The following is a 12,843-nucleotide window of genomic DNA, read 5'->3' as shown; positions in this document are numbered from 1 at the left end:
AATTCATGGTGGAAATAATCGTTTTTTTTTTTTTTTAATCGCCCTGATTCACGTACTCAAAACTTTACTATCCCACAAATTAGGAAAAAAAATATTAAGAGATATTGCTAAATAATTCGAATTTCAATGTGGTAAAAAGGTGTAGGCCAGTAGATCAGTTTACATACAGTCTAGGATGTATATGTATGTAATGGATGTTCCAAAATTATTTTTATTAAATAAGAGTAACTAACAAAACACACACACACACACACCTCCATTTACTGAAACTAGCTCCACTGATGACAACCAAGTTATTTTATAAAAGGGTCAACTAAATTCAGAACATTCACACTTGCTACCATACAAGTCATCAAGTTCACTTTTCACTTTATTAAATGAGTTCAGTTCATACTGACAAACAGATAGTATGTATTTATCAATCTCTCAGTTTCCATCAACATTAAAGTCTCCCATTTACTCTTGGCCAGAATGTTGAACAAAAAAAACAAAAAAAAAAGTGGGGACAGAAAAAGTAACAGTTTGGAGGGATTCCTGATAGCATGTTAAATAAAAGGGAAAACTGAAGGAGGGGGCTTTGCATTCACAGCATCACTTAGTCATTAGGATGCAGACAGACATATTTTGTACATAAATGGAACAAAAACAAAAAGCCCTACACTATATGCATTACACATCTTGATCAACTCCAGTGTTTCATACATACAACAATTGAGCTTTTAAAAAGAAGTGTAATGAACACAAGTTAAGAACCAGCTTTAGTAATAGAATGCTGTGGAACGGTTTTCAAAAAATTTCTAGTCTAGCGTTTAGATTTCAAGCAGCCGGCTCAGTTTCAGATACTATTCCCTTCACAACACAGAGCACATCTCAGTGTCCATCTGTTCAAATGTCCAGCTTTAAAATCAGACAAGACAGAAACAAGGTCACAGGAAACATTCAGTTGGACATGTACTTGGTAGCGACAGGTCACACAGATGTAACAACGTATCTGTCCAAAATGAATCGTTCTTCACCTGGAGTTGATTCCAGGTGCTGTTAAAAACAGGCTTACATTGCACACAATGGGGGGGAGAAAAACAATAAATAAAAGCTGAAATAGCTGAATGAAGACTATGAGAGACGGAGACAGACAGAAAGACATTGTGGTTGGGGGAGCAAAAAAAAATAAAATAAAAAGTACAAGGTACAATTTAAATATTTACATAAAACTGTTAAAAAACAAAATATTTACACAAGGATGGGTGGATCCAACCTTGACAAAGTCATACCCACTCCAGAACATGTTGGGGAGGAGGGGGGGGGGGGGGGGTTCACAAGAGCTTCACAGATCATGTGTAAAGAGACAGAAGATGGAACTCCTTAGAGACAAGAGATGGCTTCACCAACAAAGTCCGAGATAAGATATGTTTCTGGTGCAGGACAGCTCCTCTTAGGGAGGGAAAAAAAAAAATAAAATGTACATCTATATGTGTCAGCTGTTTACACATCAGGCTCACCATCATCGCTCTAATGACCAATACTGACAACAGAGATCTGATCAGGACAGATTTCTATTCACACAGATGTCACATCACATATTCTGTTGAGAAATTCTACTATTGCTGTGCTGTGGAGTCTCACAGAAGATACAAATCCCTTATGTTCAAGAAATATTGGGATAAAATTGGGTTTAAAAATTAATAAAAGCACAGTGCAAACACTTCTTATAAGTTCAAAAGAGAATAAGGTACAACCAAAGTAGCTTAACAGTTTAATAAAATAAAATTAATAAATAAAAAGGGTGAAATTCATTATTCCAGATCTAGACTGGACTTTGACGTAGACTCTCAGAGGAGGGGGGGGGGGGGCTTTTCTTTCTTACATCAATGCTAACATGTGTGTGCACACCAATCTGGATCCCTCAAGCTTCAACAAAAACAGAGTGCTACAGGACAATGCCTCATACTAGCTTTTTATCCCAACGTGAACACTTAAAGAAAACACATTCACCAAAGCATTTAAAAAAAGCAAACAAACGTCAAGTCACACGTTATACTTTTCCCTTCTTGAGGAACAAATATAAAGATCTCCACGTTTGTCCAGGTTACTCGTCACACGTGGGATTACGCGAGACACTTTCTGTGGCCTTTAAGCTGTACATATTTGACCTACAACAGACTGCGAGCAGCAGACTGTCCCCTCCTTTCAAAATGCACCTTACTCCTTGCCTCTGCTCCAGAATAAAATTATATAGACGAAAGCAAGAGAGGAAGAGACATTAAATTATATTATATAAAATAAAAAAATAAAAAAAACTAAACTAAACTAAAAACATGGCTTCTTCCATTACTATTTTAATTTAAAACCAGATCAGCGACTTTAATTGCTTGAGTTTATCGCTCCACATGAAGAGAGTGGGGAGGAGCTGCTTTGGACAACAATTCTGCCATCTCACCATCGTTTTTAGTAAATGTACAGTCAAATAAATTAAGATGCAATAAAAAAGAAATGTAAATTAAATTAAAGATCATAAAAAGTAAATTATTATTAGACAGAGGACCTGCCCCTCCTGCCACTTGAACCGGTAATTTTGTATCCCTGCAACCAGAGATATGACCATTAAAAACAGCCATAACCTGTGTTATGGGTGCTATTAACAGCGGTAGCCGGTCAGGACACCCACTCCAAAAATGACTGACTGACATTAACAAGAGCAAATTTATCAGGAAAAAGTGTGTGTGTGTGTGTGTGTGTGTGTGTGTGTGCAGCTTAGACAACTGGATCAGTAGTAGGCCCCCTACAGTTCTAAACCATGATCTTTGTTAAAATAGTACACAACTGTCAGTCACTGAAGACACTGAAATGTCAGAGGAAAAACCTGAATGACTAAATGGGTGTATGAGGATTTACCTTTTTTTCTTTTTGAGGTTCAGATCTAATAGGGAGGAGAAACCATGTATGAGGTAAGTGTGTATGAGTGTGTTTGTTTAGGTGTGTACAGAGGAGGTGGCTCAGATTGGTTGCATGTTTGTTTGAACTGGTCAGTGCTTCAGGCACTGTTGGTCAGAGTTGAGTTGGGCTGTACCGAACCGTCTGAACCATCTAAGAGAGAAACAAAGAGAGAAACAAAGAGAAACATTAAAATAAGGGGGTGCATGTGATGAACAATGTCAGCAAACAAGAACATTCTGTACATTGTTCACACATATATCAAGAAACATACACATATCAATGGGTGTCACTCACTGCTGTAACCTCAGCCACTCTTACAGCCTAACTGGAGCAGGATGGTGGATGGTTTCATTACCGTGTGAAGAGGACGTGGTCTGTGCACGGGCATGAGGTGGAATGAGGGTGGAGTTTAGCTGAGGTTGAATAGACAGCTCTGTAATAACAGAGAACAGGAAACGGATAAAGAGTTACAGAAAGAAAAAAACAAAACAAAACAAACAAAAACAAATGACAGGTGAAGACTAACCAGTCGTGGTGAAATTGAAAAGCTGGGGGAGTTCGCGACCACTGGGCAGGCGTGTGCCTGGCTGGCGCAGCTCGTCAAAGAAGGCGTGGGCGCAGGCCTGAAGTGGAGAAAGGCGCGTCACAGGTGTGTACTCCAAAAGCCGAGAGCACAGAGCAATCGCCTCAGGAGGAGTCCGTGGCTTAAACACCTGGGGTGGGGGGGTGGGGGTTGGAGGGGAAAAAAATTTAAAGGAAAACTGTGGTTGTGCTATGAACTTACTTTATGGAAACATTTGAAATGTTCTGCATCTCCTACCTTTGTCCAAGGGTGAGCTTTGATCTGGGGGAATTTGAATTCTGTGTAGTTGGGGTTCATTTCTCGAATCTGTTCTCTTGTTGGAGTGCCCAGCACCTGAGGAAAGAAGCAGACGGTTCTTCATCCTGAACTTAATTAAGACTAATAAGCTTAGGTTTTTGCTTGAATGAAATCTTAAAATCATGGATATCTTTCCAGAAACAGTCCTGTCGAAAACTGTTTCAAGCGATACTGTACTGACTTGAAGCATGCTATAATGTTAGAGAACCCTCCTACATTCCCATCCAGCTAAAAGCTCTCCAAGGAAGCGGTTATAACATTACAGGACGAACCACTGGGTAACATTGCTCAGTGCAAGTAAGGCCTGGTGGTCCTGCAATGTCAAACACGAGTCCACAATCATGCAAACACTAAACAAGAAGTGTGCATAATGGGATAAGCAAAAAGAACACGGCTGCCTGTCAGAAGTTAGCTCAAGACCGCATGAATAAGCCAGGGGTCTAGTTGGAGATTTACTAGACAGAGGATTGCAAAATTGAACATTGATTTAAATGGAATTGACTGCATTCAGACATAGGAACATGATCCCAACTGTTAAGCACCATCATGGCTTGTCATTATACATAATTATTCCGGACATGATTATTATGGACGTATAAATTCTAGACTGCACCACCAGAAACTACAGTGGAATGTCAGCGTATCTGTCTGGGAACAGAAGCTTAACCGTACGTGGGTTCTGGACCAAGACAACAGCTCTAAGCACACAAGTCAATCAAAGATTTTCAATGTTGGACAATTTTGTCCAAAATATAAATGTAAAAACAATATACGTTTTGCATCCTTTGTTTAACTGGGTTCTCTCTATCTAGTTTAAGGAATTAAATAATAACTAAACCGCTCACGCTGGTGTGTTCTGACAATTTCTGAGCATAATTTCAAACTAAACATAGGGCCACCTACCCTCAACTGCACACACAGAAATGGGAAGACTGATGGCACACACCAGACAGAGAACAATGATTGTACATGTTTACAGCTCGTACTGCAGGGCAGGAGGATCAGCTTTTCTTTCCAGATTTCAGTGCAAGCATTATTCAGAAGCAAGCAGGATTCAGACAAGTAAAAGCAAGGTTGAAAAAACAAAAGTTCAGCATCTAGCTAGACATGGGTGCTATATAAAGCACTTCAACAGCCTGATGGATACCAAAGTGTTCTTTGACTGCCACCTCACCTCAGGTTTTGCTTGACCGCCACAAACCTGAACGGTGTGGTCTTAAGTGACCCATAGAATAGCTCATTGATATATTTTTTGTGTTTTGGCATTACTCCTCTCTCAGTTGTTTAAGTTACCACCATCTGAGGTTAGCTGTTCCATGTTGTCCATTTAAGAGGTCAAATGTGTGCTCATATTTTAAACAAAATCATCTGAATGACTCTGAATATACTTACAAATCCTGGTTCCTTGCACTAGATAATCAGACAATTAAATTTCAGTCCAATTGAGTTGTTATCCACAACAGATGTTCTCAAAATGAAAATAACTAACAAATGCCAGGCGATTACTAGCCCACTGAACAGAAATGCTTCCCCTGAATGGACAAACCAAATTAAAAACAACTTTGGAACCCCTTATTTCTGACCCTTTGGAAATCAAACAATGTTTTTGTCTTGTACTATTCTACTTTATTCAAATCAGCCTTTCCTCCTGCTTTCCTCGCTTTAAAGATTTTGATGGTTCACAAATGCAAAAGGTCAGTCCAGGCCCCCTACAGATACCCTGCCAATAATTGTGACAAACTAATGCCTATACTCCTAGACATGCAGTACAAACCATTTGAAAGCAGCTTTTTCCCAGTTCTATGTTCGTTACATATGCAAAATGTTACGGATGCAAAAATACTTTTTTACTCTAGGTTTACCCCCATTATCCCTTTTACTATAACATATAAACCTGTTTTCTAATGCTGCTGAATATTATTCACTCCCCTATGCAATAGGAGTCTACAAGTCAAGTTATAATATTCTTTAGATGCCCAAAAAAAAAAAAAAAAAAACATTTTTACCCTCCACACTAAGCAGATTTGGTTCTGGATAATTTGGTAACTAGATGTATGCAACATTTCTTTATCCCACCACAAGAATGTGTACATGTCATACGAGAGGCATCTTTCCAGGGTGCCCATTATCCCCAATTTCTATTTGCAATTCCAATAGAATATAATATAATCCCAGACCAAATGTGTCCACATTAACCTCCACTACAGAACACAAATTACAGCAACAAATCCAGACTTTCTTTATCCTTTATGGACAGAGTGCTAATGGTAAACGACATTGCTGCCCACATTTTTAGATGTTTTGGGTTTTACTTTTACTTTTTGTCTTCAATTGTTAAATCAGTTGATATCTTATTCTGAACAGGTTTGCAAACTTCTTAAAGCGGATAATTTTTTGTGACCTTACCTTTTCTATTATTACTGGGCAGCTAATATACCGCTAATATAACCTTTGAACTCCTAAAACTGAATGGTGGCGGCATCACAGACTCCTCCTTTGTGACCTGGGAGATTAGGGTGTTCATCCCGAATGGTCACTATATTAAAGCTGCAGTTTGGTGCATGCAGTCGGACAGAGAATATGCAGAAACCAATGTACAAAGTTTGAGGAACACAATTGTGGAATCAAATTTTACAAGTGTTCCACAAGTTCCACCCAAAAGCTTTAAACTGCAAGTTAGCAACATAACACACAAAGCTTAGCTACCAAAGTTATTTACACTGGAGGCCACAGCCAATGAAGAATAGGCCAAGATTCCTTAGGAACGTTGCCAGAAGCTAGTGCCTGGATATGCATCATGTTTGCAGCAGGTCATAACAGGGGAATCCTAAAAGGTGGAATAATTTAGAGACTGCAGCAGTCATTAAAAGTGGTATTTTGTGTTGGATTTGGAGAAACCACTTGTCCTATTAGATTGGTTGAGTTATTTAAATTGATCATGTTTAATTGGTTTGTTGCAAAAAGATAAAAGTCTGCAAATACCTCATTTGTAATGTGTGGTTAAATAATTTTTATTGTAACTGTATGTAACCAAGCCAGCATATTATCACCATGTTATATTCATAATAAACTGGTTTCATGATGAACTTATTATATTGACTTAATATATTTTTCTTTCTCCTGTAAAGTTTTTAAGATTTAAAAGCAATGTTTATGTCTGACTGTGTAGTGTAAAAATGTACATTTTAATTTAATGAATCAATGTATTCTCACTCAGTCAAATGGCACATATTAATAGAGCTGCTCAGAGTAAGAGTCCTGGATTACACCCCAAGAAGCTTTTTGAAAATAGGTAAATGTTTACAAATCTCTTTATATTTAAGGCAACAAATTGCGTTAAAGGCGGTGTGTAACATTATAATATTCAAAACTGTTTAACATTTTTTCTGTTAAAAGACTTCTCCTTACATTCAAAGAACAACACAAACACATTCAACGAAAGCTTAGCCTCTCACCTTGATGATTTCCACTAGCTGGTCTACGCCACTGTCTCCAGGGAAAATGGGCTGGCCCAGCAGCAGCTCAGCCAGCACACAACCGGCCGACCAGATGTCTATGTTGGAGGTGTAGTCGGTAGCTCCAAAGATGAGCTCAGGTGCACGGTAATATCGTGAACAGATGTAGGAGACATTGGGCTCACCCCTTACCAACTGCTTTGCACTGCAAGAGCAAAAAAAAAGGAGATTGTTAGACTTAATGTAATTACTATGACCGTCTTTGCTGTTAAAAGACAAAGGCTGTACAGGTATGACATTAACTATTAACAATACACATTAATAACAATATTTATGAGCCTCGCCCTTCGAAAATGTGACACAACTTCAAAGATACACAGGCGTTGAAGGGAATTGCTGACATCTTCTGCAGGGCCAAAGACTAGTCTAAGTACCTCAGACAAGCAAGACAGGTAATTGCATTTGTCAAAGCAGGAGAAAACCCTTAACTACAGTCAAAGGCTTTTTGAAACAGCAGTTGACTGGCAAATAAAGGGGGGAACCTTGGGAAGGAGCTCCAATTCCCAGAAAACATCACAGACACCACCTTGAGATCAGATATAGACAGAATCATTCTCGAAATATGAGACTTTCTGTACACCTATTTTTTTTAACAGCATACTTCTTGATGCTTTTTATCAGTTTTAGAATCTTCTACAGTTTCTTTTTCTAGATACTTCGTTATTTTTCGTGGCATACATGATCTAACTGATTATGTGAAACATGTGAAGTATACTGAAATCAAATTAAATTATCAATAAAAACACACACCTGCCAAAGTCGCAGAGCTTCAGCACAGCCGTCTCTGGGTCCACCAGCAGATTCTGTGGTTTAATGTCTCTATGACACACACCTTGGGAATGGATATAAGCCAGACTGCGGAACAGCTGGTACATATAGACCTGAAAGACACAGGGAGAGACAAATGCTCAAAATCATTTACTTTCCACCTAGGTTAAAGGCACACACTGACTAACCTAAAGTCTCAAGTCAAGTACGCTACTCAGTAATGGAAACGGCAACTTTAAAACCTTTCTTACCTTCACATAAATAATAGGAATGATGGTCTTGGCTTTGTTGAAGTGCCGTGCCACCCTATATACCGTTTCTGGCACAAAGTCCAGCACCAGATTCAGATACACCTCATCTTTCTGTGGAGAAAGAATGTTTTCATAAAATCAACTAAATCAAGCTCAATTACACTTCAAGGACACAAAGGACAAGAAGAAAGATTAACTTGAATTTTGGGACTACCCGTCTTATTCTTGGAATAAAAGTATTCTAATGAACACAGGGAAACACATGCTAAACTGCAAGCTGATCCTAGACCATCAAGACTAAATACACCCACAGATGTAACCAAAAATATGATGGAATGAAACATTACAGATGTTCGACACCATGGCTTTAAATAACATTGTCTCTATAAGTGTCAAAATATTCAATACCTGTAACAAAGCTTTTCAGCATTCATTACTGTCAAGCAGTTCAGACAGCAGAGCGTGATTACGATTGACGACACAGATGCCACAGCATCCTTTTAAAAGTCCTTAATAATCACTAAAGCTTTTCCAGTGCGCTCAAAGCTGATGACCAGACAACATTCACATTAACCTCTATACCTCATTGCCTCTCCACTGCAGTAGCAGTAATATGAATCATGCTCATTCTACCCACAGTGTTCAACTCTGTAATATCCAAAACAAACAGTCGGTTGTGAATAGGATCCTTAATATGACTATCAGCCCCTACAACCTACAATCAGCAGATGTCTGCATATAAATCACCTATACAAAAATGGATGGGCAAAACTGGGTCACGTGGTATTACGGAGGTTACTTAGCCAGAAGTAATATAGTATAAAAGGAAGTTCTATAAACTTCCAACGCCCATGTGAGTAGGATAACATCAGTAAGTGTCTGTATATAAATGCCAGATTCTAAGCTGAGAATATGGATTTTGTATAACTGTAGTCATCTAACAGAAATGCAGTTTTGTTACTATTTATGTTACAAAACATAACAGAATCAGCATCACATTCCACATTTGCAAATCACTGCAAACGTGGATTTTGAGTTATGCATGTTAAACTTTTAAATGGTAGTGCAAGTTACATGAACAGCCTACAGACACAACTAGACTAAAGGCTAAACAGGGCAGAACCTCAATGTAACTTACTGTCACATGCAGAGTAATGGGAAAGCAATTGGGGCCAGTTTTACACTTTAATCAAGGCTTTAAAAGTGAATAAGGTGCAAAGTGCCTTTAATTCTTACCTTCTCACCACTGGAGTAAAAGAAGTACCGTAATCTAACTATGTTACAGTGGTCCAGCTTCCTCATGATCTGTAGCTCTCGGTTCTACAGGCACAGACAGATTAGAGAAAAGTCCACATTATACAAAGATTTCAGTAGTCCAGCCTGGATGCTGGCATTAGTATCTTTTAAGTGTGACATTTTAACATACACAGAATGGCCAAGATTATAACACAGTGTGCACAAGTGAGGGTGTTAACACTGACATACCTTAAACCTTTTATCTTGAAGAACCTTTTTGATGGCCACCAATTCCTGGGTGTCAATGAGGCGTGCTTGATACACCACACCAAAGGAGCCATTACCGATCACCTTGATGTCTGTGTAGGAGACTTCCTGGGGACGGTCTGGACCCTGACCAGGGGTGGCGACCACGGTCGTCACCTCACCTCCAGCTCCTTTTAAAAAGATAAATATACATCAGTGTTGCTCTCTATCTAACATAACCTCCTGTTGCAATAAGCCAACAAGACCCAAACAACGACAAAACACTGACACACACTAATAAATCACAAAGGCTCAAATAACCAAAAAATACATATTAGGCAAGGCGTATGGTAAATGATTTTATCTCAAATGCAGTCCAACAAGCATTCAGTTTACTGCCATCAAGACTCATCAAGCCTCATGCAAATACTCCTGATTATGTAGTGCACATCTTAAAAGTGATTTAACATTTCTCTCCACGCATTTATTAACATCTGGACCTACATTATTTTTTAATCACCGAGTCACATCCAACTGTTGCAGAACAACTCGTCCTACAGTCAAGAACTCATTAGCTAGCTAGCTAGATAACGTCTAAGGTTAACTACAACGGCCACAATACTGACCAAACAGCCATATTACTATAGTGCCAAGCTAGCTAGCTAGCTAGCTAGCTACTGTGGTCAAGTAGGTTAGCTCCACTGGTCATGTTCATCAATAGGTGACGATATCTAATCCTAATGAGATAAAGAATCCTTGTAACTAGACACTCGGTTAACTGGAACTTGCAGGTCAGTTCTGGTAAGATAGCTCGCAAGCTAGCCAACTTGGTTAGCAACAGGACAGATCAGACAACATAACCAACATGTTAGGTAATAGGTAGCTAGCTAACGTTACAGTTTGCTCTCACAAAGAGAGGGGATGTATTGGGGAACCTGCTGAGGTTGAGAGTTTGGGCACTTTATTGAGACGAACTAGTTTTGCGTCAAAATGAGGTTATTTGTGATTTAATCTGTCCGTATAATTGAGCTAGCTAGCTAACGTTAGCTTACTGTAAATCAAGGATGCCGCTGACTAGCTAGTCCTAGCTAGCTAGCTACTATGTATTAGCCTGGCAACCGTAACACCCATTTGATTTCATACAGTCTATTGTGGGCTTGAAAACATGCATTATTATTTAATGTCTGAGCCCCCACCCTACTCCCCTTAGCTACTAATGTCAGTGTTCATTACCCAAGTGTTATCTAACTAGCTGGCTAGTAACCTAGAGCTAGCTAACCTCTCCTGGTAACGTTTTAGCTGTGAACAAGTTCACTAGCATAGCCTAACCGACCGGGATAATAGCACTAGCTAACTGGTATGCCGAAAAAAACGATATGGTGCTTTATCAGTCTAAGCTTAAACTCTCACTGCGTTTAACGTCTCGGCTTCTTAACCACCAACTTGCTAGCGACCAACAGGATCTTTTTAAATACTCACTGGCCAACTTCAGATTAGATGAGCTTCCTCCCGAGGCCTGAGAGTCCCCGGCCTTTCCCGAGTTACTCCCCACGACAGCGGCTGTTCCCGCAGATGATGAAGCGGCGCCGGGAGGGTCAGCAAACGAGCTTGTCCTGGGCCGCCCGCTGCCGCTCATATCTGTTTAAAAGCGTGTGGCGGGGCAGGAGATTAGGGCTCGGCGGAGTTTCACTGACAAAGACGAGATCGTGGCTAACCGTGACTAAATAACGAGCTACAAAGAAAATGATTCAATAATTCTGCCACCCTCCAACCGTGGCTCTATTCGGTCGCTCGGACTGTCAAATCACGATGCCACCTGGGAAATGAAGTCCTGGCTGGCTGCACCCTAAGAAGACTTGATGGGACACAGGGTTCAAAACAACTACGACAGTTGAAGAAGGCGCATTACAGCCGGAGATGGCGCTCTGCTTTTAGGCATCAGAAAGCCTGGAGTTCCTCCACCCACTCTCAGAGGTTATTCTATTATTCACAGAAAAATCTATAATTTGATTTTTTGAAACCTCACTATAGTTTCAGTGTTTTCCCCAATGTTTTAAGTGATTGGTGTTTATAAGCTGAGCTGTATATGTGTTTTGTTTTCATGTCTTCTCCTGTTTCGGCGAAAAGGAACTATTTAATCTGACAAATATTACCAACAGCGTGTCGGTGAGCTCATATTCCGAGAATTCTGGGAAATGTAGTTTACATTTTCCCTCGATGACACCTAACCTGTTGAAGTCTTGTAACTCATTAGCTAGCTGTGTCCGAAACTGTGCCCATTCACTATATAGCTAGCTAGTTCACTACTTTGGTGTTTCCGCCATTTTGTAGTGTTGTCCGATGCACTGTAATATATAGTTTACAAACGATGTACTCTAAAAAATATAGCCCAAATCCATTGCGATGTTTGGTTTAAAAAAAATAGCGCACAGCTTTTCTGAAGTAGTACCTTTACCAGGACTTGAAAGTATCATGTTTGATGTGTCCAAAACTGCTGGGGAGATTTGACTCCTCAATGTATTGGTAAACCTATCATGTCAGATAGCACATAATCCTGCTGTTGAAAAAGAATGATCAGTGATTCTGCATTGCTTATAAAGGTAAGCATCTTTTCCTGTGAATGTAGTTGTACTTTCATTATTCTTATTTATTACATTTTCTGATTACATAGGGTCTTGTATCCTATCATACACAAATGACTTAAAAACAAACTTTGAAAACCTTTGTGTTGTTCCACAAAAATCTATAAATTGTAGTCACATGCAAATATAATAATTTAAATTATATATATATAATTTAAACAATGCTATATATATAATTTAAACAATGCTATCCGACAACAGTGTGCCCTTGTAGCAACAGTACCAGATTTTCTCCAGTTGTAGACAATGTCTATGTCATCATGTGTTCTTGGCCTTTATTGTATTTTGGTAAAACTAGACAACCTCTGAGGACCATTTCAAAATAGCTCCTTTAGATTTCACAAATTACTTCATTAATGCAGCATGACATG

At 39.2% G+C, this 12,843-nt stretch overlaps 1 protein-coding gene across 4 annotated transcripts; it reads right to left on the bottom strand.

The window, feature by feature from the left end:
* Nucleotides 1-352: 352 nt before the first annotated feature.
* gsk3aa (glycogen synthase kinase 3 alpha a) lies at nucleotides 353-11,723 on the bottom strand. Of its 4 annotated transcripts, none has more exons than XM_072675539.1 (10): nucleotides 11,310-11,723; nucleotides 9,834-10,021; nucleotides 9,585-9,668; nucleotides 8,349-8,459; nucleotides 8,080-8,210; nucleotides 7,270-7,474; nucleotides 3,755-3,850; nucleotides 3,461-3,647; nucleotides 3,206-3,367; nucleotides 353-3,084 (listed from the first exon to the last, which is right to left on the bottom strand). In XM_072675539.1, the coding sequence occupies exons 1-9, from the start codon at nucleotides 11,464-11,466 to the stop codon at nucleotides 3,249-3,251; spliced, it is 1,278 nt and encodes a 425-aa protein (XP_072531640.1). In that variant the 5' UTR covers nucleotides 11,467-11,723; the 3' UTR covers nucleotides 353-3,084; nucleotides 3,206-3,248. The 4 variants fall into 4 exon arrangements, with proteins under 4 accessions (XP_072531640.1, XP_072531639.1, XP_072531638.1 ...); XM_072675538.1 differs by having other exon boundaries at nucleotides 3,229-3,367; XM_072675537.1 differs by having other exon boundaries at nucleotides 3,290-3,367; nucleotides 11,310-11,722.
* Between the last annotated feature and the right edge of the window lie 1,120 nt (nucleotides 11,724-12,843).

Source organism: Salminus brasiliensis, chromosome 3, assembly GCF_030463535.1.
Source record: "Salminus brasiliensis chromosome 3, fSalBra1.hap2, whole genome shotgun sequence".
NCBI classification, from domain to species: domain Eukaryota; kingdom Metazoa; phylum Chordata; class Actinopteri; order Characiformes; family Bryconidae; genus Salminus; species Salminus brasiliensis.
This window is presented reverse-complemented; position numbering and strand designations above follow the sequence as displayed.

Coding starts and splice junctions, on each gene's coding strand:
- gsk3aa (XM_072675537.1), bottom strand. CDS start 11,466: ATGAGCGGCAGCGGGCGGCCCAGGACAAGCTCGTTTGCTGACCCTCCC. Junction 7,475..8,079: donor AAGCTCTGCGACTTTGGCAG/GTGTGTGTTTTT, acceptor TTGCTCTTGCAG/TGCAAAGCAGTTGGTAAGGG. Junction 3,085..3,289: donor GACCACGTCCTCTTCACACG/GTAATGAAACCA, acceptor TTTCTCTCTTAG/ATGGTTCAGACGGTTCGGTA.